The following is a 25,085-nucleotide window of genomic DNA, read 5'->3' on the forward strand; positions in this document are numbered from 1 at the left end:
CTTTGCTAAGTTTTCAAAGGTTTTTAGGGTTTATGTCTTTTAGCTTTTCTCTTTGCAAGAATTTTCTGATTTTGCTTCTATTTTTTTTTTTCTATGTCAATCTCGGCTATAAGTTAAGGATATTTTATACATTCATTATAAATAACGTAGTTTCTTAATTGCATGCTCAATTATACGAGCATACAAATTTCCATAAAATTTTCATAAATATTCTTCTCCTTATAAAAATAGAAACTAGAATATTGAGATTTTCCCAAAAATAAACATGCCCCACGATAGTATTAATTAGTATAAAGATGTTATTTATTTAACATGCACAAATATAATATAAGTATGTTATATTTTGAAAATTATTATAAGATAAATAAATTAAGCTAGATTTCCAAAAAATATAATATTTCATACTTATTTCGATTTGATTTAATGCATATATGTATTATTTTTATAGAAACATATAAACCTCCTAAAATTGAATGTCAAAATAGTAAAAGTAATTCTGTTAGTAGAGAAAAGAACTGTAATAACACTTAATATAATAATATGATAGCAATCACTCATTTAAATAGTCAAAATAACAATATTAGCGGCGAGGGTAGTAGTGAAAGTAATAGAAGTAACAACGGGAGTAGCGAAATTATCAATATTAGCTAACCAATTGATTTAAGTAAAATATTAATAGCGAGAGTAAATTTGTCTTATAATTTATTTCATCGTAATTTTAAGATGTCATAGAAATATATATTAATGATAAATTTATGAGTTATGCAACTTTAAAATAATTTTTTTTATTTAATTGAAAATAAAATTTTATGCTAAATAAAGTTATTTCTAGCAATCTTGCTATTAATATTTTACTTAAATCAATTGGTTATAAGGTATCATTATCTTGTAGCTTATAAGGTATCATGAGTTCTTGTGTTATTTGCAAAATGCAAACCTATCCACTCAAGTCTCTAATCTTTAGTAGTGAGCCATATTTTATTGTAGCTTGATTTGTCATGTAGTTATTTCTAGCAATCTTGCTTACAAGGTATCATTATCTTGTAGCTTGAATATGCCCACTTTATAAAACCAACCAATAAAAAGCAAGTGCCTTGAAATCAAGCATGTAGCTTGGTAGAGCGGGTGTAGCTTTCTAGCAGGTTGTATTTTTTCGACTCAGATGGTAAGCAACCTGCCTAAAAACTTTAATAAATTGCAAACATGTCCTTTGTTATAACCATTGGAGATGCTCATTTTTTTTTTGGATCGAAAGAACATTAATTAAAAAGACGTCCAGTTCAAGAAAGAACATTGGAGATGCTCATTGCTTCAATTTATTTGCAAACAAGCAGGCAGCAGCACATCATATCTGCTGGAAAGATGGACTACTTAGAGCAACTCCAATGGCAAGCTTTAAGACCTTGTAGCTTGCCTTTTCACATCATATTTCTAAGAGCAACTTCAATGGCAAGCTTTAAGACCTTGTAACTTGCCTTTTCACATCATATTTCTAAGCAACATAAATTCTAAGCTACATTGTTCTTCAATGGTGAACTACAATATACTGTAGCTTGCAATACCCCCACATGATAATAAATCATATATTTTAAATTATTTTTTGATTTTTTAATTACTTTTTTACCATTTAAAAGTTAAGCTACAAGTTAAACATGTAGCTTGGTAGAGCTACACTTGCTTATAAGCATGAGCATATTTTTCATCTCCAATGGTCAGCATACCGCTTGAAAACTTTTGATAATTGCAAACAAGTCCTTAAATGCAACCATTGGAGTTGCTCTTATGGTCTACGGACGGGTCGGATATAGGAGTACACATTTTCATTGTTAGGGTGCAAACCCTTGTCCCACATTGGTAGAATAAAGATGGAAGATCATCTTTATAAGTGTCCAGAAAATATAATAGTACGAGGCCTTTTGGGAAGGAGCCCAAGAGTAAATCCGTGAGGGCTTGGCCCAAAGCGGACAATATCGTACTATTATGGTTTGTGGACACAGATGCAGCAGAGGCCCAACACGTGATATTCACGCTTCCGCACAACAAGTGGTATCAGAGCCCAAGGTTCGACTTGGGCTAGACACGATTACACGAGGATGCATCAACAGGCCCAAGACTTGAAGTTGTACACCATAAGTCATGGAACTCCTAGCTCGGGGTGAGTCCTTGAGTAGACCCGGTCCAGGGTTAAATGGATGAAAGGCGTCATAGGTCTTGTGGGACAAAAGACCATTTGTGTACTAGAACTGTTGATCAGGTGGACCCTTATCAGATTGGGTGCCACAGGTCTGGTGGATCCTTTCCAGGTTGAATGCCAGAGACCGTTTGTGTTCTAGGACTTCTGAAGTGACGGACCCGGTCCAGGGTATATTGGATGCAGAGGATTGTTCGATATGCATGTGTAGCAAATCCTCAAGAAGGGCACATGGACGGCTCGTGGTAGCATAGTGTGTCGGCTAAGGGGAGGTTATCAAGACTTGTGATGTTTCGGGTGTCTAGAAGTTGGGGCTGTAGAGTGGGAGAGTCCTCCATGGAGGTCAAGGTCCGACTCAAGATGATGGTCCTTGGTTTGAGGGGAGGATTGTTAGGGTGCAAACCCTTATCCCACATTGGTAGAATAAAGATGGAAGATCATCTTTATAAGTGTCCAGAAAATATAATAGTACGAGGCCTTTTGGGAAGGAGCCCAAGAGTAAATCCGTGAGGGCTTGGCCCAAAGCGGACAATATCGTACTATTATGGTTCGTGGACACAGATGCAGCAGAGGCCCAACACGGGATATTCACGCTTCCGCACAACAAGACCTTTTATGAGGAGAACATATTATGAGCATTTTTTACGATTAACACAACGAAAATATAATTCAACATCGTCGAAAAACATGCTCATCTGAGTGGAACATATTATGAGCATGTTAATATTCCTAATACATCGAAGATTTCAAACCAAGTTAGTATAGTCACATACTAATATGCATCATAAAGCAAATTAAATACCTGTAGATTTTTGTAACATAATCAAAAAACAATAGTCAATAGATAGTTCTACTGAATACGGAGTATATCACGGTCACTGTTTTTGTAAAATTAAATCCTTTGCCATTAGTATAGTGACATACTCATATGCATCATAAAGCAAAAGATTTGTGCAACATCGTCGAAAAACAATGGATAGTTCTACTGAATAGGAGTATATGACGGTCACAAACCAGAAATATCACTGTTTTTGTTAAATTAAAGGAAAATGAAAGGACGTCACCCTTTCATATGGGGTGAGGGGGGACCCCTTCAATTAAGAATGCATGTGAGAGGGTGGCACCCAGTTAAACCCTTATGGGACGACCAAAATAGATAACTTCGCCATTTTCAGTACTAAGTTTGGGGCCATCTTTTCGAGACATCTTAATAAAACTCCCTTTAAATTCAACATCGCAATTGGAGATGGTTGGACACCAATACAGTTTCTTGCACAATTTTATCTCGTCTTTTTCATCAAGCAACAAATTAGCCAGCAGTAACCAATCTTGACGAAAATAATTTACTCTAAGATTCAAGTGCTCCAAATCGCAAGTGCTCCTTAACAAATCCATTATAAGGCTTGAGAAAGATTCCGCGTACCTGTAATAAGTTCTCCTGTTATCGATTTCCACATTTATCGACTTTATCTTTCTGAGTGCTCGCTGTGAGCCAGGGTTTTGGTATAACGGCTGCTTCTTATGATTATTATCGACACCGCAAAATTTAAGGTTGAAAACGTCTAATACCGGACACATGTCTAACACGGACAACAGAGTATTTAAACAGAGGCGCAGTTTCATATTAAAAGTGAGCCGAGTAACATTGCGAAACACCGTAGTAGATAAGGTATCTACTGTAGAAATATCAAGGGTAAGGATCCTTACTTTAGAAATCGCCTCGTAAAATTTAGACAACTTTTCTTTATCTGCTTGACCTTTGAAGAGATCAGTAAATTCGATTTTGGTTTCACGCAGCACAATTGGTTCCTCCTCAAAAGAAAAGGTCAATGATTTCGGAGCGGAAATAGCCAAGTATTCTAAATTTGGGGAATTAATCACTATTTTACAGCTTTCCAAAGACGTATCAATTTCTCTATCATAGCAATTTAAAGACAATTTCTTGAGTGATGGACAAAACTTAATTAGTTTTTCAATCCATTTTAAGATTTCGAACTCCAAAGCAAAGTAAATGGTTAAAATCTTCAAATTTGGAAGATTGATGGCATCACAATCATAAGGGAATTGCCAATCACGATAATAATAATCATACGAGCCAGTCTTTGGAGCCCAATTCCATCGACACTAGCGACTGCGTTTGAAAAATATCACTTGGTAATGCATAGGAATTAGAAAACCTACATAAAGGATAACACCATGTTACCTTAAGTTGATGGACGTTCCGGTTACAAATGTCGTGAATTATAATATCCATGCAAGGCGCCCAAAAGTCCACATTAAAGGATTCAACAAAATTGATACTGAAGCTATGGATAAAAGGTGAGGTAATTTGTCTCATGGTTCCATTCAATGCGGTATCGAGATTAAATTGATTCTGGTAGGAACCAAAGGTGAAATCGATAGAGGTTGTGTTAGTCCAAAGACCACGCCATCGACGGGATAAAGTCCCGGTAGTGATGGCTGATCGAAGAGGAAGAAGGGAGATAATTAAAATAAGAATTTCGTCGGGGAGGGAACTCAACCTGTCGACTCTTCGATTTCTCCTTCTATTATTCCTGTTCGTCCTTTCCATCTTTGCTAAGGCTTCAAGGGTTTTTAGGGTTTATGTTTTTTAATAGAAATTGAGGGGTTTTAGGGTTTATGTCCTTTAATAGAAATTGAGAGGGAGAATTGCATAAGAGTAATTGTTATATTGTTGATAATAGTTCGTTCATGTCTAAAACAATTACAATGATATCGCATTTATATTAGTCCAAAGATACGAAGATAACTTCATCAAAAAAAATTACAAAGATAACAATCGTATTTTCTAATAGTAATAGCATAATATAACTTATTTTATAATACTAATATTATTCCGATTACGGTATATTACAATATACCGTAATATCTTCAACATCTTTCCTCAAACCCAGGATAATTTGTCTAAATTTTCATAGGTTTGCAAGGAAAACAAAGACCAATAAAACCTTTTTTTTTTAAAACCTTCGATCTTTAAGAGGAAGGGCATGCTTTTCGAATCGGTTTCGTCGGATGGGAACGTCGTCGCTTTTCGAACCCACCAAATCATTGAAATTTCGTTGTCAAGAACGTCCCATTTTTTCGAACTTGACAAATTTCGGTGCGTAACTCGCCAGTCGATGGGTATAGGACTCGCCAGACCGAGTTTTGGATAAATCGCCAATAATATAACGTCCCACATCGCCAATCATTACATGATTAATGCAGTCCAAATGTCGGAACACCATCTGGGCGTAATTCAGATCAAAACAATACCATTACGGTGTATATGAATCAAAATGATAGATTTGCTAAAAATTGAAAGCCATCATTGGCCAATTCAATTTGTTTAGCCAGGAACCAAAACTATTCAAAATCGTCCCTTTTTTTTAATAAAAGAAATATTATTGTATATAAAATTTTCGCCAACACTAATAATTATATTTTCGTAAATTCCCGCCGGAGGGCATCATAATTTATTAGTCCCTCCGACGGAATATTGTTTTTAGGCTCGGATACCATAATAGAAATTGAGAAGGAGAATTACATAAGAGTAATTGTCATATTATTATTGATAATAGTTTGTTTGTGTCTGAAACAATTACAATGATATGACATTTATATTAGTCCAAATATCCAAAGATAACAATCGTATCTTCTAATAGTAGTAGCATAATATATTTATTCTATAATACTAATATTATTCCGATTACGGTATATTACAATATACCGTAATATCTTCAACCTCCTTTAGCTTTTCTCTTCGCAAGGTATTTGTGATTTTATTTTATTTTTTAAATTAAACTCGACTATAATATATGGGTTTTTCTAACCATAAACCAAAAAAAGAAAGTATTAAATGATATTTTCATGGGAAATTGTAATATCTCATCACTTTTACTTTTCTTCACAAAAAATACATTTAATACTTTCCTATTTTAGCTTCTTATCCTATGCCTAGTGGGCATAGGTTAGAAAAACCGATAATATATAAGCTTTAGCACAATTACGAGTACCTATGACCATAGGTTTTTTTTCTTGTCATTCTAGAGGATTGATAATAAAATAAACTCGACTACAATATATAAGGCTTGGCAAACGATTAAAAGGGATAACTTCACCATCTGAACTTGTTACTTTGGGGCCGGATTTTCGAGACATCCTGAAAAATCTCCCAACGAATTCAACCTCACACCCTAACGAAGTCGTAGGACAATGGAAGAGTAGATTGCAAAACATCAATTCTGTTTTTTTTTTACTCTCTACACTTACTGATTCGAAATCTTCTAATTCTTCGGAACCTCTTGCATCGAACTTGAAATGCTCTAAATATGTGGCCTCACTTAACAAGTATCTTATTAACTGTAAAAAAGATTTCATCGGCTTACAATAAGCGTACCAGTGAGTTTCGAGCACTATCGTCTTAAGTCCTTGTGGTAATGTGCTTACATTGGAAGGTTTTGGGAGGATCCACTTCGTGTCAACATCGTTATTCTTCCCAAAATCCGAAAATTTAAGGGTCAAAGCGTCCAATTTTGGACATAATTCTTGGAAGGACGACAACACAATCTTTGTGTCAACATCGTTACACAATTTCGTGTCGAGAGTAAGGCTGGTAGCCTTTCGAAGCAAGGTAGTAGGAAAATTAGCTAGTGCAAAAACATGGAGCGACAGTACCCGAGCATTAGACATAACCTTGTAAAATTCTGCCATTAACTCGTAATCTACCTTCGCTGGAGGTTCAACACCGGTTAATTCGATGTTTGCTTCACGTAAAATAATTGGTACCTTTCCGAAGGTACAAATCGTTGATTTTGGAGCTCGAACAGACAATAACTCTATCTTTGGGGCATTAATACGAAATTTAAGGTATTCGCTTTTTTCCAAGTTTATAAACAAACGTCTTAAATTTCGATTGCTACACTCAATATTAGAAGTATAATTTCCAAACTGTATCGGCCAACAAAAACAGTTATGATCCTCGTAGTTTAAAGATACTTCTTCGAGTGATGGACAAGCCTTGGTTAGTTTCTCGAACCAATTGCAATTTAAAGGACAAAGATAAAGAGTTAAGTTCTTCAGCTTAGGAAGATTGATCGATTCAGGCAACTGCCAACCAACCGTTGAGCAAAACTCAACCGATACCAACGACTGCATTTGAAAAACTACACTCGGAAAATTAACGATATTCATACCATCATAATTAACATGGAATGTTACCTTAAGTTCACAGATGTTCAGCTCACAAATTTGTTTGACTTTCGAATCAAAGGAAGGCAGATATAACGAATGGTTATTCACGCCAACTAACTCGAAACTAAGGGTGTGTTTGGATAGCAAAAGTAGAGGGAAAGGAAGGGGAGGGGGAAGGAGGGAAGAGAAAGGGAGGTAAGGGAAGGGGAGGGCAAATGAAATGTGGGTGTTTGGATACAATTTCTTTCCAAATCTTGCCTATTGTGGAGAGATTATGATTTTCCTTGGAGGAGGGAAAATGGAACCCTCCAAATCTCTCCCCCTCCATTTCCCTCCACCCTTATTTGCTATCCAAACAAAGGATTTTCAATTCCCTACTCTCCCTCCCTTTCTTTTCCCTCCAAATCACTCAATCCAAACACACCCTAAAACTACGGAGGACGGGTGAGGTAAAGTAGGTCATGATATCATCAAAAGCGATAAAGAATTCAAGTAAGCAGTCGTAATTACGGTTGCTTAATTGAATTGTAGTACGGTTAGTCCAGAGACCAAGCCATCGACGAGATAACGACTCGGTGGCGATGGCTTGAGGGAGAGGAAGGTAGGCGATAATTCCGATAAGAATATCGTCGGGAAGGGAGCTTAGCCTGTCTTGTTTTTGTTTGGCGTCTTCCTTCTTTTTAGTCCTCTGCCTCCTCTGCTCTGCTCTGTTTTTGGCAGCCATGATTAGGGTTTAACAAATTTTTAGGGGTCTAAGTCTTCATTTGGTATTTATACGTTTGTACTATGAGTTACGATGTTGGGTTTAGTTTCACTTGGATATGGACCAAAGATTTTTATGCCTAAAACTCGAGTCTTGACAAAGTTAATTAAACTCCGAACCCGAACTCGTACCCGAACCCGTTTAAAAAACTCTATTTTTTTTGGGTTACACGAAGCGGGATTAAGCCCATTACTAATTACTAATCTATAATACAGAAACCACACATGTGTTTTTTCCCGCCTACTCATATCACATATACCTATCCTTTAATAAGCGGAGGCAGAGTGCTAAGTTTATTGATCATTTACTTGGTATTGTTTTATTTTTACCTATTTTCTGAATAATTTAGTTTCAATAGAGTGATTTCATGATGTTTATGTATGTATGTTATTATTGATTTGGCTAATTTAGGCTTCAATTACTAAAATTTTGTTAAACAATGCAATCGGGTCGAGCATTTACGGTGAATAAGACAGTATGATGACGATGGAGTATGTAAGTTCAGTGTTTAAATTTATGGCTAATATTCATCCTCTTTTTTCATTTCAATTATGACATGTTTAAAAATTTAATTAAGTTCTCTTTCTACTCGAATTTTTTTTCTTCCCCATTCAGCCAAAACCCTAAATGCTTAAACACACATTTTCTTTTGTTTTTAAATATATGTAATCATCATTGTACTTCCCTTCTTCGTGCTCTATAATTGTTCTCCAACTCAGTTCTTTTATAAGAGAAAGTGATAACTCGCAAGTCGCAAGAAATTAATAAAAGAATGGGAGATTTGTTTATCACAGGCACTCATTAACCGTAACATAAGCTTTTGTAGAGGCATGTGTTGCTGAAGCTTTAATGATGAAGTTCAGTAAATTATGTTAGGTGGCTTCACTCACGTCAACATTAAAAGTGACTCATAGGATCTGAAAAATTGATCAATTTGTATTGATAGATATTAACCAATTTAAATCATCTCTCTTGCAACTTTAAGGAAGAAAAAGTTTGATGAGTATTCAGACAACAGCGTTAACTAATCTAAACTGATGTAAGAAAATAGCTTTATATCTAATGCTGGTAGACAATTTATAGGATTATTCGATGAAAGTATATTTCGATAATTAGTTTATGATATCAATTAGTTTAAATTTGAATTCATGAGTATTCCTTATTGAAACTGGCGTTCAAGACTACAAGTTATCTCACATATTTTGGTGACATTCTCATATTATTTTTAATTGATTTGTTCATTATATTTTTTTCTCGGGAGGAGTCAATTGATTCGTAGGAGGTTATCTATGTAAACTATCTGAATATTATGCTATGAGAATATCAAATGATATTATATATACCCGTGCATTCTACACGGGTATTAAGCTAGTAAATAAGTAAAAGCGAAAACGATAACGAACAACATGAAAAGGAAAGTACAAAGAAAAAACAGAGCAAATAAACTACGACTTATTGATTGGGACAATCCTTGGCCATGACACGCCTCCAATGTCCTGCTGCATAAAACGATAAAGCGGATTCGGTATATCATCAGGCTCCCACACAACCACTCGTTGAACCCGCCAACACCCATATTTGCGAGCCAATCCGCACATCTATTTGCTTCGCGATAAATATGGTGTACCTCAATATTTCGTGGATGGTCGTTTAGGAAACACTTGTAAATCTGGACCAAATGAGCATGTGCCGCCTGTAATTCCTCCCTCTCCTCCAGCATAGTTACAACCGTGCTTGAGTCCGTTTGCATAATAAGCCGACCACCAAATCTCTCCGTCGCAATCATCAACCACCGCTTCAAGGCCATCAACTCAGCCCTAGTGACCGTCACTAGTCCTAAGCATTCTGCGTAAGCTAGAAGCAAGTTCTCTGAAGTGTCGCTGAAAATGCCCCCCGCCCCTGACGGACCCGGGTTACCCTTTGAGGCTCCATCGATATTAAGTACAATTCACCATTTTGGTGGTGCAACCCACCTGACAAAAGTTTCTTGGTACTTCAAATGACCTGGTTCAGCTAGCAAGTCAATGGATTCCTTCGCATTCCGTATTTCCCAAATTCTTTGCATTAAGAAAGTGAACATGTTTTGAGGGATATCCTCCATCCTACCAAAACTCCAACAATTCCTCCACCTCCAAATCCACCACACCACAATAGCGAAACATGTTGGCCAAGTATCCAAAGCTCTCACTTTTGGAATTTATAAGTACATAACAAACCATAACATTCACGCAATGATGGTACTTCAAAAAATTAGAACCCACTCCCATGATATCCTAGTCATGGTCTAAGTCATTAGGGCCACATCTAACTTCCCAATTATCCCTTAACCAATCCCAACCGATTATTCAACAACTCATCAAAATCAAGACATAATCATGTAAAATAAACATGTTGGGTCTAATCGAACCCTAGTGAGAATACTACTCAATAACCATACTTGAATTAACATTAAATATGCTAACTACTACTCTAATAACAATATTAAACATAATGAAAATATAATAAAGATTGAAACTTTAAGTAAACTAATCTTCTATTCGTGGTTGCGAACAACTAAAATAGATGATTTCCCGATTTGCTCTTGAAAATTTCCGACAAGCATTACGAGACAGCTTGTAAAACTCCCCTACAAATTCAACCTCATGTCCCTTTGAAACCATTGGAGCTTGGTGAAATATCTTGCATAAGTCCATTTCCATTCTTCTTATACGTTCTTCAGTTTCCTTTCTACAATATCTCACAGCACATAACCTAAAATGGAAATGCTTTGAATCAATAGTGTTACTTAGTAACAAGAATCCTACTAACTCCACGAAAGATTTTGATGGGACTCTGTAATTCCACCAGTCGATTTCTACCTCCACCCTCTTGAGTACTCGATTTAAAGTGCTTGAATGGCGAGAATCTGAGGGGAGTTTCAACCACGGTTTATGTTTAATATAACCTTCTTCGAGTTTTAGAGTAAAAACATCTAGCAAAGGGCACAATTTCAGTAATGACAACAATAAATTAGTATCCAGGATATCAGGGTACGTTTTCATTTTTAGTGTAAGCCTAGTTACGTTACAAAACACGGTTGATATGCAACCTAGAACCGCAACATTCAGGGTAATCCATGCAACACTAGAAATCGCTTCATAAAATTTTGACATCAACTTCTTTTTTTCATCGTCTAGAGGATGATGATTTTCACTAATTTGGTGTTTTGCTTCACGCAACGCAATTGGTTCCTCGTCAAGGCAAATTACCCCTTTTATCGAAGCACAGACATCCAAATACTCTAATTTTGGGGCGTTAATCACCACTTTGCTTCTATTCCCGAACCTCAAGTACATAAATAATCGTCTTAGATTTTGATTCGAACATTTCAAATAACCATCTGTCCTAAACTCTACGCTCGTTAAAGACAATTCTTCAAGCAATAGACAAGATTTGATTAGCATTCCCAGGCACTCGCAAGTAATAGAACAAAAACTAAGGCTTAGCTTCTTCAAATTGGGTAAAATGATGGGATAAGCAAGTAACTCCCAATCGTATGTTGAGTCCAACTCGATGGATACCAGTGACCGCGTTTGAAAAACATAACTCGGTAATCTAGGCTTATGCTTACCATAAAAATAAGGGGTCCACGTTAAATTGAGTTCACGGACATTCCAGTTACAAATTCGGCGAAGCCAAGAATAGTGAGGACGCTGCCAATGCTTGATCGAAACATTGTCATCAAATTCGAGATGGAAACGATGGATGAAAGGGGACTTAATTTGCCTCATGACGTTAAGAAAAACTTCAGAGAATACAAACTTATAATCGGACTTATGATCGCTTATGATAATGGAGGATATGTTCTTCCATAGGCCACGCCATCGACGGGATAGTAACCCGGTGACAACGGCTGATCGAAGAGGAAGACAGGAGATAATCACGATAAGTATATCGTCATGGAGAGAACTCAGCCGGTCATTTGTTTGTTCTACGCTTTGAAAGTTGTTATTTTTCCTCCGTCTCTTCTTCGCCTTTTCTTTGACGGCCATCGATGAGGTTTAAAGTGGCTAAAGAGAGTGTTGGTTGAGTTATGATTTGACTGAGTGTATAACCTAATTTGACTTTTACCGCAAATGAAAATAAATTGGGATATTCTCTCCAAAAATAAATTGGGATATTCTATAGGGTATCCCTTTGTTTTTGTATATTCTACGTGATTTTCTCTTTTTTAGCTAAAAATCTTTGACGTTTATAATTCTTGCTTACGAACCCAAAAAACAACAAATCTTTTTTTCCAAATTAAACATATAGTAAAGACGGTCAATTTGAAAAAAAAAATCATTACTTTATGAACTTGTATCCATAGGATATAGTTAGTCAAAGTTTATTTGGTTAAAAACATTTGACCGACATCACTCTTGCAAAAGGTTCATAAAGTGACAATTTTTTTTTTAAAATTAAAAGATCTCGGAAAGACGATCAATTTGAAAAAAAGTTATGTCGCTTTCCGATTCATTACCATGAATTATGCATGGTCAAAGCTTTTTAGCAAGAAAGAAGGGGTACTCCTTAGAATATAATTAAAAAAATCTAGGAGTACCATGTAGAATATCCCAAATAATTTAAGCCATTTATTTAAATAATAACTTAGATCTCGCGCAATGAATTCGCGGTATTTATAGAGTTTTTATTTTTTTTGTTATTTACGGAGAATTATGCTAAATTAACACCTCATTAAATTTTCATACATTATTATATTCTGTGAGGAAAAAAAATTGAATGCAAAACTATTTAACAAAATTTAGTAATATCATGAAATGTATATATTAATGAAATTTTTTTATCACTAAGCTAATAATTTCATTTTATAAATTTCTCAAATTACTTTATGGTATATTTTGGAACCTTGAATTGGAATTGAATTCCGTAATTGAGACATTTCAAGTGTTGAGGAATCCTTAGAATTTGTTATTGGAATTGACTCAATAGTCCTTCATAAAACAACATCCATTAGCCAACGATGCTAATTTTGAAAAACATATTAATCCTTCTTTTTATGTAATGTACATACTTTGATTTTAAATCCCAAAAAGAAGGCCAAATTACGTTACTCCTATGACGGGCGTTCTTAGAAGAAAAGCACGCATGTTACCAAGTAATACATTTCTAATGGCATAACTGTTAAAGAGCATTTAATTATAATCCGTGTATGAAAGAGCAATGTCCGAAAAATATCATGATCAACATCTACAAATCGATTGCCTTCTAGAATGATTACGAAGAGTCATTGTTGAAACACTAATCTATTGATAATAGCATATAATAGAACCGAAATCGCTTCATATTCATCTGCTTCATGGCGAACAACTGAAATGGATGATTTCGCGATTTGCTCTAGAAAATTTTCTATATGTTATACTAACATGTATTCAGGCCTTCAGGGTTTTTATTTGTTCTCCATCTCTTGGCTGCTTTATCTTTGACGGCCATCGATAAGGTTAACGCAGCCTGTTGACTATTAACATTTCAGGCTTTTTAACTTGTGTTATGTTATAATGTCTCCGTTTCGGTCATTTGTTGTCCTTTTCCATTTTAGTGCATTTGATAAATAATTTGCTTATTCACACTCAATTAGGTCCATATATCATTTAGTAATTAGTTATCTCCTCTTTTCTTAGTCTTTGTGCCAAAACAAAAAGACAACAAATGACCGGGACGGAGAAAGTACTACATGTACATTTATATAAATAAATACCCCATTAATTTGAATATGACCCAATCAAAATCATATCCATTTTGTTTTAGCACCCATTTTAAGCCCACAACAAGGGCTGGCTCCCATGGTAAAGAGTTCACCTTATGACCTCTTGAAGTCAGGGGTTTGATTCCCATCGAGTTAAAATATAGACCTGTTGGTATGCGATTTGTAAACAGTTATTAAAGAGGTCAGTGATCTGCACAGACCTTGGACTGGGTAAGACATACCCATGAACCTAAACTTTTATGCACCGATAAAAAAAAAACAATCAGTTCAATTTCAATTAATAGCAACTTTGGGATGATTGTGCATCTCAACGCGAAATATAGTGATCGGAAACTACTGATGAGCGATTTGTGCAGCTACAAGTTTTCAAAGAAATAATGTATCGAACTCGATCAACACCCGTCATATTTCGCTTTGAACAGAAACCTCTTTCGTTGTATGAAGCAGAAATCTACACCGGCAGCAATGAACATCTATGCGATGATCAAAACAAGGCAATGTCGGAATTTTATGGGGCTATTACTCTATTAGTAATGCTAGGTTCCTCAAGCTTGACATTTTTGTACTAGATAATGTGTCTACCGTCTTTGGCAACGTAAATCGAACTGCACTAAATATGAAATTGTGCCACAACATTGAGATCGTGATGTCATTAATCGAGTCGTGTCCTTTATTAGACGTTCTTATCCTAGACTTGTGGGATATAAGTATCGAGGATAGAACCCTAATGAATCCTGGCCGTGTAGGAGGAACCTCACGACGAGTACTCAAGAGAATAGAGATCGAAGGTGGTTGGACATATCATAAGGTTGCACAATCATTCCTAAAGTTAACACGGTACTTTTTAAGCGGCGAAATAGACATAGATCACTTCTGTTTAAGGGTGGGCTGTCCTAAACATTTCGCACAGATCGAAAAGTAATTTAAATCTTAGACGAAAAGAGGAGTTGAATCTGTGCAAGCTACTATATATGAGGTTGAATTTTTAGGGATGTTTCACAAATAGGTTTCGAATAGTCGGTTGAAAAGGTTGACAAGCAATTTTATCTTATTTTGTGTGTGAAGGGAGTCACATGAGTTAATAGGCTACAGGGTTTGAACTGAGGTCATGAGTGTATCATGATTCTATGGTATTTATATGTACTCTGTAATTTATTCTTAGCTCTATCTGTTAACTTATCGATTTATGAGAAACATCTATTTAATTAATGATACGGAAATTGTCAGAGTTATGAACTTGCAGCGGAAACATCACGAAACCAACAATAAATGTAAGATAATATAAACGGCAACTTAAACAATCATTGACTCATTGTATCGCAATGTTTCAAAGACTTCCGGCCTATTGTAACTTTGTAAGATAATATAAACGGCAACTTAAACAATGAAAAGTATATTTTGCATAAAATGCAACATTCACTATTGTAAAAAAAAAAAGAAAAAAAAAACACTAATCTTCTCTTCGGTTGCGAACAACTAAAATAGATGATTTCCCGATTTGCTCTTGAAAATTTCCGACAAGAATTACGAGACAGCTTGTAAAACTCCCCTACAAATTCAACCTCATGTCCCTTAGAAACCATTGGAGCTTGATGAAATATCCTGCATAAATCTATTTCCATTCTTTTTATACATTCTACAGTTTCCTTTCGACAATATCTTGCAGCATGTAACCTAAAATGGAAATGCTTTGAATCGATAGTGTTACTTAGTAACAAGAATCCTACTAACTCCACGAAATATTTTGATGGGACTCTGTAATCCCACCAGTCGATTTCTACCTCCAACCTCTTGAGTACTCGTCGTAAGGTGCTTGAACGGCTAGAATGTGAAGGGGAGTTTCAACCACGGTATATTCTTAGTATTAGTACAAACGCCTTCAAGTTTTAGAGCAAAAACGTCTAGCACGGGGCATAATTTCAGTAATGACAACACTAAATTAGTATCAAGGGTATCGACGTAATTTTTGATGTTTAATGTAAGCCTAGTTACGTTGCGAAACACGGTACGTATGCAATCTAGTACTGCAACATCCAGAGTAATCAAGCCAACACTGGAAATCGCTTCGTAAAATTTTGATTTCAACTTCTTTTCTTCATCGTCTTCATCGTCTAGACGATAATGCTTTTCACTAATTTGGAGTTTAGCTTCACGCAACGCAATTGGTTCTTCTTCAAGGCAAATTACCGCAGCTACCGGAGCACAAATATTCAGATACTCTAATTTTGGGGCGTTAATCACAATTTTGATTTTACACTCGGACCTCAAGTTTATAAATAATCGTCTTAGAGTTTGATTCGAACATCTCAAATAACCATTTGACGAATTATCTACGCACTTTAAAGACAATTCTTCAAGCGATAGACAGGATTTGATAAGCTTTCCTAGGCACTCGCAATTAAAATAATGAAAATGAAGGCTTAGACTCTTCAAATTGGGTAGAATGATTGAATCGGCACCAATAGGCAACTCCCAACGGAACGTTGAGTCCAAGCTAATGGATACCAGTGACCGCGCTTGAAAAATATAACTAGGCAACAGAACCTGAGACTTATACGAAAAATAAGGCCACGTTAACTTGAGTTCACGGACATTCCAGTCACAAATTCGGCGAAGCCAAGAATAGTCGTCAGGAGGATGCCAATGCCTGCTCGAAACATTGCTCTCAAATACGAGATGGAAACGATGGATGAAAGGGGACTTAATTTGCCTCATGACGTTAAGAAAAACATCAGAGAATACAAACTTATAATCGGACTTAGGATCGGTCATGATAATGGAGGATATGTTCTTCCATAGACTACGCCATCGACGGGATAGTAACCCGGTGACAACGGCTGATCGAAGAGGAAGACAGGAGATAATCACGATAAGTATATCGTCATGGAGTGAACTCAGCAGGTCATTTGTTTGTTCTACACTTTGAAACTTGTTATTTTTCCTCCGTCTCTTCTTCGCCTTTTCTTAGACGGCCATCGATGAGGTTTAAATTGGCTAAAGAGAGTTCTGAAGTTTAACGTTTAAGGGTTTTCACTCTTTCACAAGATCTTCCGACTTTCCGAGTGTTTTGGTTGATTTATGATTTGACTGAGTATAACCTAATTTGACTTTTACCACAAATGAAAATAAATTTAACCCATTTATTTAAATATTAATTTAGATCATTGCGCGGTATTTATAGCGTTTTTATTTTTACCTAACTTATTATGCTAAATAAACAATTCATTAATTTTTCATATTTCACATTATTATATTTTGATGTGAGAAAAAATATTGAACTGCAAAACTATTTAATAAAATTGAATAATGTCATGAAATGTGTACATTAATGGATTTTTTTTATCACTAAGCCAATAATTTCATTTTATAAATTTCTCAAATTACTTTAGTGATTTTTCCTGTTCACATATCTAAAAATATAAGTTTATATTTTCTTTTATATAGAGCAAATATGCGTCAATTTATTCTCTAACAAAGATTAGAAATTTGTATTTCGACTTTTATTTTATTTTAATTAAAAAATTAATTTAATTTGATAAAAAGTTATATTTTAATGAAAAGTTTTTCAGCAACTCTCCTATAGGACCGTCCTATAGCATAAGACTGGCACAATAGGAGAAGGCCCAAGCATAAGTCATTAATATATCAAGCTTTTTATTTTATTTTGAAAACTTTATAACTTATTTTGAAAACTAACATATTTAAATTTGTATATTATCAACTTATAATATTAAGTTATTAAAATAAAAATATTATTTTATATTTTTACTAAGTAATTTTGATGGGCCTAAAATTATTGGTCAGTCTTATCTAAATTTAAGTCTTACACTACAATTTGTGAAAGTTTTTAGTTTAATGTTCGTTTGTTTCTAAAGGAAAACCTTTGAGACTTCTTATATATGGTAATCAGAGACGGCACATAGGTAAAACAATTCAGCTCGCCACACCGGGGCCCATAAAAGAAAGGGCCCCAAATTTCTGAGTTCAACCCTTTAGCATGTTAGAAGGAATATTGAGGCCCAAAAGAATACATTGACGATAAAAACCCTTATAAATATTGAGGCCCAAAACAATATTTCTTTATTCCGCAAATATGCCTCATTAAAGACTATTAACTTTTCCTCATTGTTTATTTCTTTTGTGTTACTCTCACATCTTCCACCTTTAACAACTCTTCTTTTCTCCGTACAAGAATAATTATAGTTCCCTCTTCCCGTTATTTATTTACATATTCTATTAAGGAAAGGGTGTCTTATTTATTTGGTTATTTTTTAAAATTGGGTATATTTTTAAAGGGTAATTTTTTTTTTGAAAGGGAAAGCCCCCGAAGGCTTTACTGCATAGATAACGAATCAAATGAAACAGCATTGTTCACAGTCGGCGGTAAACTATCCGACCATACAACTCTACCAGCAACAAAAGGTAAAACATGAGCTAAAGTATGGGCGACACTATTGTTCGTACGGCTAGTATACACCCATTGAATTGAAATAAAGGAACTACAAAGCGTTCAGATATCCGCAATAACTAACGCAAGATTACTTCTTCCTGGTGCCTCCTTCTTAAGCGCCTCGACAAGCGACAGGCAATCACTGTAATAACCCAAATATTTTAATACTCATTTAAATAATTAAATTTCCAAAAAAAAAAAAAAAAAAAAATAGTGAAATGTGAACTTAATATTGGTCATCCATTTGAAGCGGTGCCTTTTATTTTTCTTATCACACTTATCACTTAAACCGTTTCGTTTTATTTTGGCATGTACTCAACTTGCTTTCCCTTCTTATTTCATGAATTATGTCTGCCGCCTAACCCAATTTTTGTCTTCTTTGAGATCCTACAAAATTACAAAGCATCAGATTTTTTTCATGTCACCAATTTATCAATACACCATGCATCATCGTCTTTATTCATAAGATACTCTCCAACTTGTGTTAAGGCTGTCGTACCATCATTATCATCATGTTAATCTTGTGTCTATCCACCTTTAATTAATCTGGGTTTTTACTCTGGAGTACGTTTTTGCATTATTCGAGGTTGATTCCGCTATTTTTTTAAGGTAACACAATTCTACCGATCCTAATATTATTATTATTGTTCGAGGTTATAGGAATTACTTGCTAACTTCTATTAATTTGTTTAGTATTATTATGCGCTGAGGAGTTATTCGTGTTTAGTTATTAGCGATTGGTTTTTTATGTGAATATAACTAAATTTTTCTATTTCTTTAATTAATTGTGAGACGGGTTGACTAACGGAGTTGTGTTAAGGAATTGGTTATAATCCGTGTGTAATATGAAATTCACGAGATAATGGAGACAAGAGTGTTATCACGATTATGTGGGGAATTAGCTAGTGACTAGTGTGTATACATGTTGGATAAGTTAATGTTGAATATAGGTATATGTGGAAGAGGAGATAGAAATAAATAGTTTGCTAATTACCAGTGTGTCAGATGTCGTCATATTAGTTTAGCGAGAAAGTTTAATGCTCAGTTAAGTTTGAATAACGATTGAGATTGTGGAAATTTAGTGTTGTGTCTTTATCTTCGTTCCTTTGACCTTCGACTCGCGGGTAAGTAGCTTAAAGTCTTGTACTTTAAGTGTTGAGCAGTTTCTTTAATGGAATATTTGACAATATCGATATTGAGTTTGAGATGGGTAATGGGTTGTTAAGGAAACCAAGTTTTATAGATTGAAAGTATTGAATTCCTGGTAGGACGGTTATAATTTTCTTGGTGTTCAAATTATCGTTTTATTTGACCTTAATTAGTGGTAGTAAGTTTTCTTTAGTTATATTTTGCTTGTAAAAAAATGATGTTGTAAGTTTATAGCATTGATTAGCGGCTAATAGAAGGATAACTATAAAACTGAGACGAAGAGTTTATAGAAGAATCTCTCTGAACCACTAGAACAGGTATTGTCACTTTGAAGGTAAGGGACTAAACTCTATTGTTTTGAAAATATTGATTTGTAAGTGATGATTGTCCTCTATTTATTTTATAGTATCATCTAAGCAAAGTGACTAAGTTTCCGAGTTATATTATTTTTGGAAGTAATTATACTATATTCTTAATAATATGACAACTCCGCTTTGTTTCAGAATTTTACAATTTATTTAGCGTATTCGCTAAAATTGAAAGCTATAAGATTAGAGAATTAAAGTTTGGCTCTTAACCCGCAGTGGCGAGCCGGCATTTTAAATGCCCAGTGAAGATTATAGTTTGGCTCATAACCCTCAGTGGCGAGCCGGCATTTTAAATGCCCAGTGAAGATTATAGTTTGGCTCATAACCCGCAGTGGCGAGCCGACATTTTAAATGCCCAGTGAAGATTAAAGTTTGACTCATAACCCGCAGTGGCGAGCCGACATTTTAAATGCCCAGTGAAGATAATGAAGTGAAGAATTTATTTAAAGTTTTTAAAAAGTTTGTTTACATTTTGTATTATTTTATATTTAAAAGGATTTGTAATAAGAGACTTTATATATTAAAATTATAACATTTCTGTATTTTCGGCGAGTTTTACATATAAAAGTTACTTTTCATTTAGCCGAAAATCAGGGGTTTTACAATCACTTTCTATCACCACGTGAGAATGGTGATTCCGTAGAGCCTCCTGCACTCCTTCATAGATCGCAACAGCTTCCGCCATTTGAGGCTCCCATTCCTGCTCAACGACCCACGATAAGCCCCAAAGCACTGTACCCCGCTCGTCTCGACACACAGCCCCACCGCTCACACCTACTCCCTCCTTCACTCCCGCATCCACATTCACCTTCACATACCCGGCTTTAGGAGCCACCCATCCTCGCTTCTTCCCCCCCCCCCCCCCCCCCACCAGCTCCACCTTCACGTGCTCCATCTTTCAGCCTAGCAAAACCTCCCCCTTCAATCTCCTCCATCACGTCTTCCACCCTGCGAATAACCCCCCATGGATCCACCTCCTTCCCATCAAATACCACCTTGTTTCGATGTTCCCAAAGAGCCCAGCAACCTACCATAAAGATCGAATGCTCACGCCCTCCAATAGTCTTCCATTTCTCCTCCACCCAATCTCTCACCCCTCCAACCGAGTCCCTGTCTCCTCGTCCAAGCCCAAACCCTCCCAAATCCTCTTCGCAACTGCACAATCACGGAACAAATGCAAAGCCGACTCAAGATAAGAATTACAAAGAGAACAAAAGGAGCACTCACCTCGAATTCGCGTCGCTATATTTGCCCTTGTTGCTAGCGCCTCGCTGCACAGCTGCCAAAAAAAGAGCTTCACTCGGGGCCAAACCGGGATTTTCCACAGCCGATTCCAGAACCATTTTTCCTTCTCCCAATCAGACGCCCCTCCTACCTCCACTGACTCCGCTTCCCTTGCCAGCCCTACGGTAAGCTGATCTCACAGAATAGAGGCCATCCTTTTCCGCGACCCAATACCAAACATCACCCGGTTTGTTTGGACTGATGCGGATATTGGTGACTCGATCTTTATCGATTGTCAGCAGCCACTGTGCGAGCAAATCATGACTCCAGCGTAACCCATCACCTTCTAAAAAATCAGCCACCTGCATATCTTCGAACCCCTGAACCGGTGGTGTTATGATTCGTCCAGTTTGCGTTCCTGGCAGCCACGCGTCTAACCAAACCCGTGTTGAGAGCCCATCCCCTATCCTTCTCCTCCAACCCGTCATAAGCGCCTCCCTCGCTTCAATCATCCCTCTCCACGTATAGCTTGGGGAGCTGCCAATTGTAGCCGACATAACATCTCCATTAGGGAAGTATTTGGCCTTCATAAGTTTAGTAAACAGACAGTCAGGAACTGTTAGCAATCTCCATATCTGCTTCCCAATTAAAGCAACATTAAACATATGGAAGTCACGAAAACCCATCCCCCCTAGACTCTTCGGTTTACACAACTTTCGCCACGCTACCCAGCTTATTCCCTTCTTCCCCTCGTCATGGCCCCACCAAAAGCGAGAGATTAAAGATCTAAGCTCGCCACAGAAGCTAACGGGAATTTTAAAAATACTCATAACATAGGTAGGGAGTGAATTGGTAACTGCCTTTATAAGAACCTCCTTACCAGCCCTAGACAATATTTTCCCGCGCCACCCACTTAGTCTTTTACTCAGCTTATCCCTCAAGATGTCCATTAACACCTTCTTAGATCGACCAACCACTGTGGGCAGTCCCAAATATCTCTCCTGCTCCTCCACTTCCACTACACCCAACCTCGTAGCCAAGTTACTACGCTTCTGTCTCGGTATACCCTTGCTGAAAGAAACCGTAGTTTTTTCACGACTCACCAGTTGCCCAGATGCATTTTCATACCGTCTAAGCACATTCGAAACAGTCTCAACCTCATCAGCCGAGGCCCTCATGAAAAAGATGCTATCGTCAGCAAATAAAAGATGCGATATCGGTGGAGCAGTCCGCGCTATACGTACACCATGCAAGCTGCGTTGCTCCACAGCCCGTCGCATCAAACTGGAGAGAACTTCCGCACAAAGGATAAACAAGTACGGTGAAAGGGGATCGCCTTGTCTCAAGCCCCGCGATGGTATGAAAGTACTCGATGGCTGCCCGTTTATTAGGACCGAGAAGGACACCGTTGAGACGCATTCCATTACTCTTCGAATCCATGCCCTATCAAAACCCATCGCCCTAAGGACCCGCTCCAGAAAGACCCACTCCACTCTATCATACGCCTTTGCCATATCAAGTTTCAAAGCCATAAAACCCTCTCTTCCATTATTGCCCTTCATAAAATTGAAAATTTCGAAGGCAATTAGGACATTATCCGAAATGGCTCTTCCCGGGGTGAATGCGCTTTGGTTTTCCGAGACAATATCACCAAGAAAGGCTTTTAAACGGTTTGCAAGGACTTTTGATACCAGTTTATAAGCCACATTGCAAAGGCTAATAGGTCGGAATTCTCGGATTTTATCAGGGGCTTTCTTCTTCGGAATGAGAACTATGTTAGTCTTATTTATCTCCCTCGGCGATGATTCTCCCCTTAGAATAGCAAGAACCGTCCTCGTAACACATGGACCTACCAGATCCCAATATGTTTGATAGAAAAGGCCGTTCATGCCATCCGGTCCCGGAGCCTTCAAAGGATGCATTTGATTAAGCGCGTCAGTGATTTCTTCCTCGGTATATTCACGTCGAAGGCCTTCGTTCATGGCAGCAGTAACTCTATTTCCAACTCCCGCTAGAATATCATCCGTGACCATGGGTTGGGTAGTCTGGAAAAGCCCCTGAAAATATGCGTTGGCTACCTTTGCTACTTCTTCATCCCCAACACGCTGAAACCCGTTATCATCGATCAACTTGGCAATATGGTTCTTGCTTTTCCGCTCCCCGGCTCTTGTATGAAAAAACTTGGTATTCTTATCCCCGTCTTTGAGCCATAGTGCCCTCGAGCGTTGCCTCCAAAACTTCTCTTCTTGACCCCGTAACTTTGCCAATTCCGCAACCAGCTTTTTCCTTCTCTGAATGTTTTCCACGGACCGGACCTCCTCATTTAACTTGGACAGCTGCTTCAATTTTCCCCCAATACTCCGACTAATCTGCTTAATTCCCGTCCCTTTCCACGCCTTCAGTACTTTCGCGCATGCCTCCTGGATAGACACCAAATCACCCCTGCCTCTCTCCACCCCACGAGCCACTGCATCCCCACTTCCCTCCTCCCCCACCCAAATTTGTTCAAATTTGAATCCCTTTTCCCGCCTGTCACCCATCTCCCTCATATTAAGGACGAGTTTTATAGGTGCGTGATCCGACCAATCCCGAGCTAGGTAATGCAGTCGGGCAAAAGGAAACAAATATGTCCATTCTCCCGTACACACCGCTCTATCAAGCATGCTTTGTCTATTTGCTTCACCAGCCCGCCCTTTATCAAAAGAGAAATTATACCCCTCCCAAGCAATACACCGTAATCCACAGTCATCAAGTGCATTCCTAAAATTATTCATCTGCCATTGTGGACGGCTTCCACCCTTCATCTCAGTTGAGTACATTATTTCATTAAAATCGCCAATGCAAACCCAAGGAAGTTGCGATTGAGAATGAAGTAAACGAAGAAGCTCCCACGATAAGTGACGATCCGTCACAGATGGCCACCCGTAAAACCCAGTTATCCTCCACTCCCCTCCATCCCCACGAACCCGAAAGTCCATGTGATGAACATATGCTGAAATAAAAGTACAGTCAATATCCTTCCTCCAGAGAAAAGCCAACCCTCCCGACCTTCCGACACTATCAACCTCAATGCCAAAGTAACCACCTATCCTCTCACGCACCCTCCTCATTTCACGACCACACAATTTTGTTTCGCATAAAAACAGTATGGACGGGGCCTCCCTCCGTACCAGCTCACGGAGCGCAATCACCGTGTCGGGGTTGCCCAAGCCCCGAGAGTTAATGCTTATGATATTCATTGGGCCCGGCGGGGTTGACCACCGTCAACCTCCGCCGTAGGTTCTAAGACGCCCCCATCAAAAGTTAGTTTATATTTCTTCTGCCCACCCTCTAAATCACTCTCTTCCCTCGTCCTCTTAGTAGCCAACAGTCCTGCTTCCTTCGAACCATATTGCACCCCCTCTTCTTCTACTCCCTCCCTTGCTAACCTCCTCCAACCCCGCACTGTACCACATCCACCCCTATCATCAGCTTCCTGCCCCCCTTCATCCTTGTATCCTCCTTCTCACCTCCTTCTCCCTCCCCCATCAAAACCTCCACAGCATAAGGCACATAAGTAGCCTCCCTTCCTCCCATCCCCTCCAACGAACACACTTCTCCTATGCTGCTGCCCCTCCCAACCTCCTCAACTTGCTGCCCCTCACCATTTACCACATGTGACACTCCTGCCTCCTCCCCATCCCTCTCTGTGCTCCCATTCAACTTCTCACTATGCTTTTTCGATTTTAAGTCCAGCGCAATATTTTGAAGTTTTTCGATCATGCTTGAAATTATATCCCTTGAGTCATCCTTCCCCACTTCATCGAATATCGGCCTTAAGTTCCTAGCAGCCTTTCCCACTCCCTCCTTCTCCGTTTTAACCACTTTCCATGGTGAAGCTCTCAACCATTCCCCAAATTTCAAATCTTCCTCATCGTATGGTCCCTTATCGCAGTCCTTTTCCCCATGCCCAATAAGGCCACACCCATAACAAAAGGTAGGGAGTCGTTCATATTTCACAG

The 25,085-nt window shown here is 37.6% G+C and overlaps 1 protein-coding gene across 1 annotated transcript; it reads right to left on the reverse strand.

Moving 5' to 3' along the window:
• Nucleotides 1–10,672: 10,672 nt before the first annotated feature.
• On the reverse strand, nucleotides 10,673–12,178 carry LOC141629950 (F-box protein At4g09920-like). The gene has a single exon (XM_074442860.1). The coding sequence runs from the start codon at nucleotides 12,176–12,178 to the stop codon at nucleotides 10,673–10,675; it is 1,506 nt and encodes a 501-aa protein (XP_074298961.1).
• Between the last annotated feature and the right edge of the window lie 12,907 nt (nucleotides 12,179–25,085).

Source organism: Silene latifolia, chromosome Y, assembly GCF_048544455.1.
Source record: "Silene latifolia isolate original U9 population chromosome Y, ASM4854445v1, whole genome shotgun sequence".
Classification (NCBI taxonomy): Eukaryota; Viridiplantae; Streptophyta; class Magnoliopsida; order Caryophyllales; family Caryophyllaceae; genus Silene; species Silene latifolia.

Coding starts and splice junctions, on each gene's coding strand:
- LOC141629950 (XM_074442860.1), bottom strand. CDS start 12,178: ATGGCCGTCAAAGAAAAGGCGAAGAAGAGACGGAGGAAAAATAACAAC.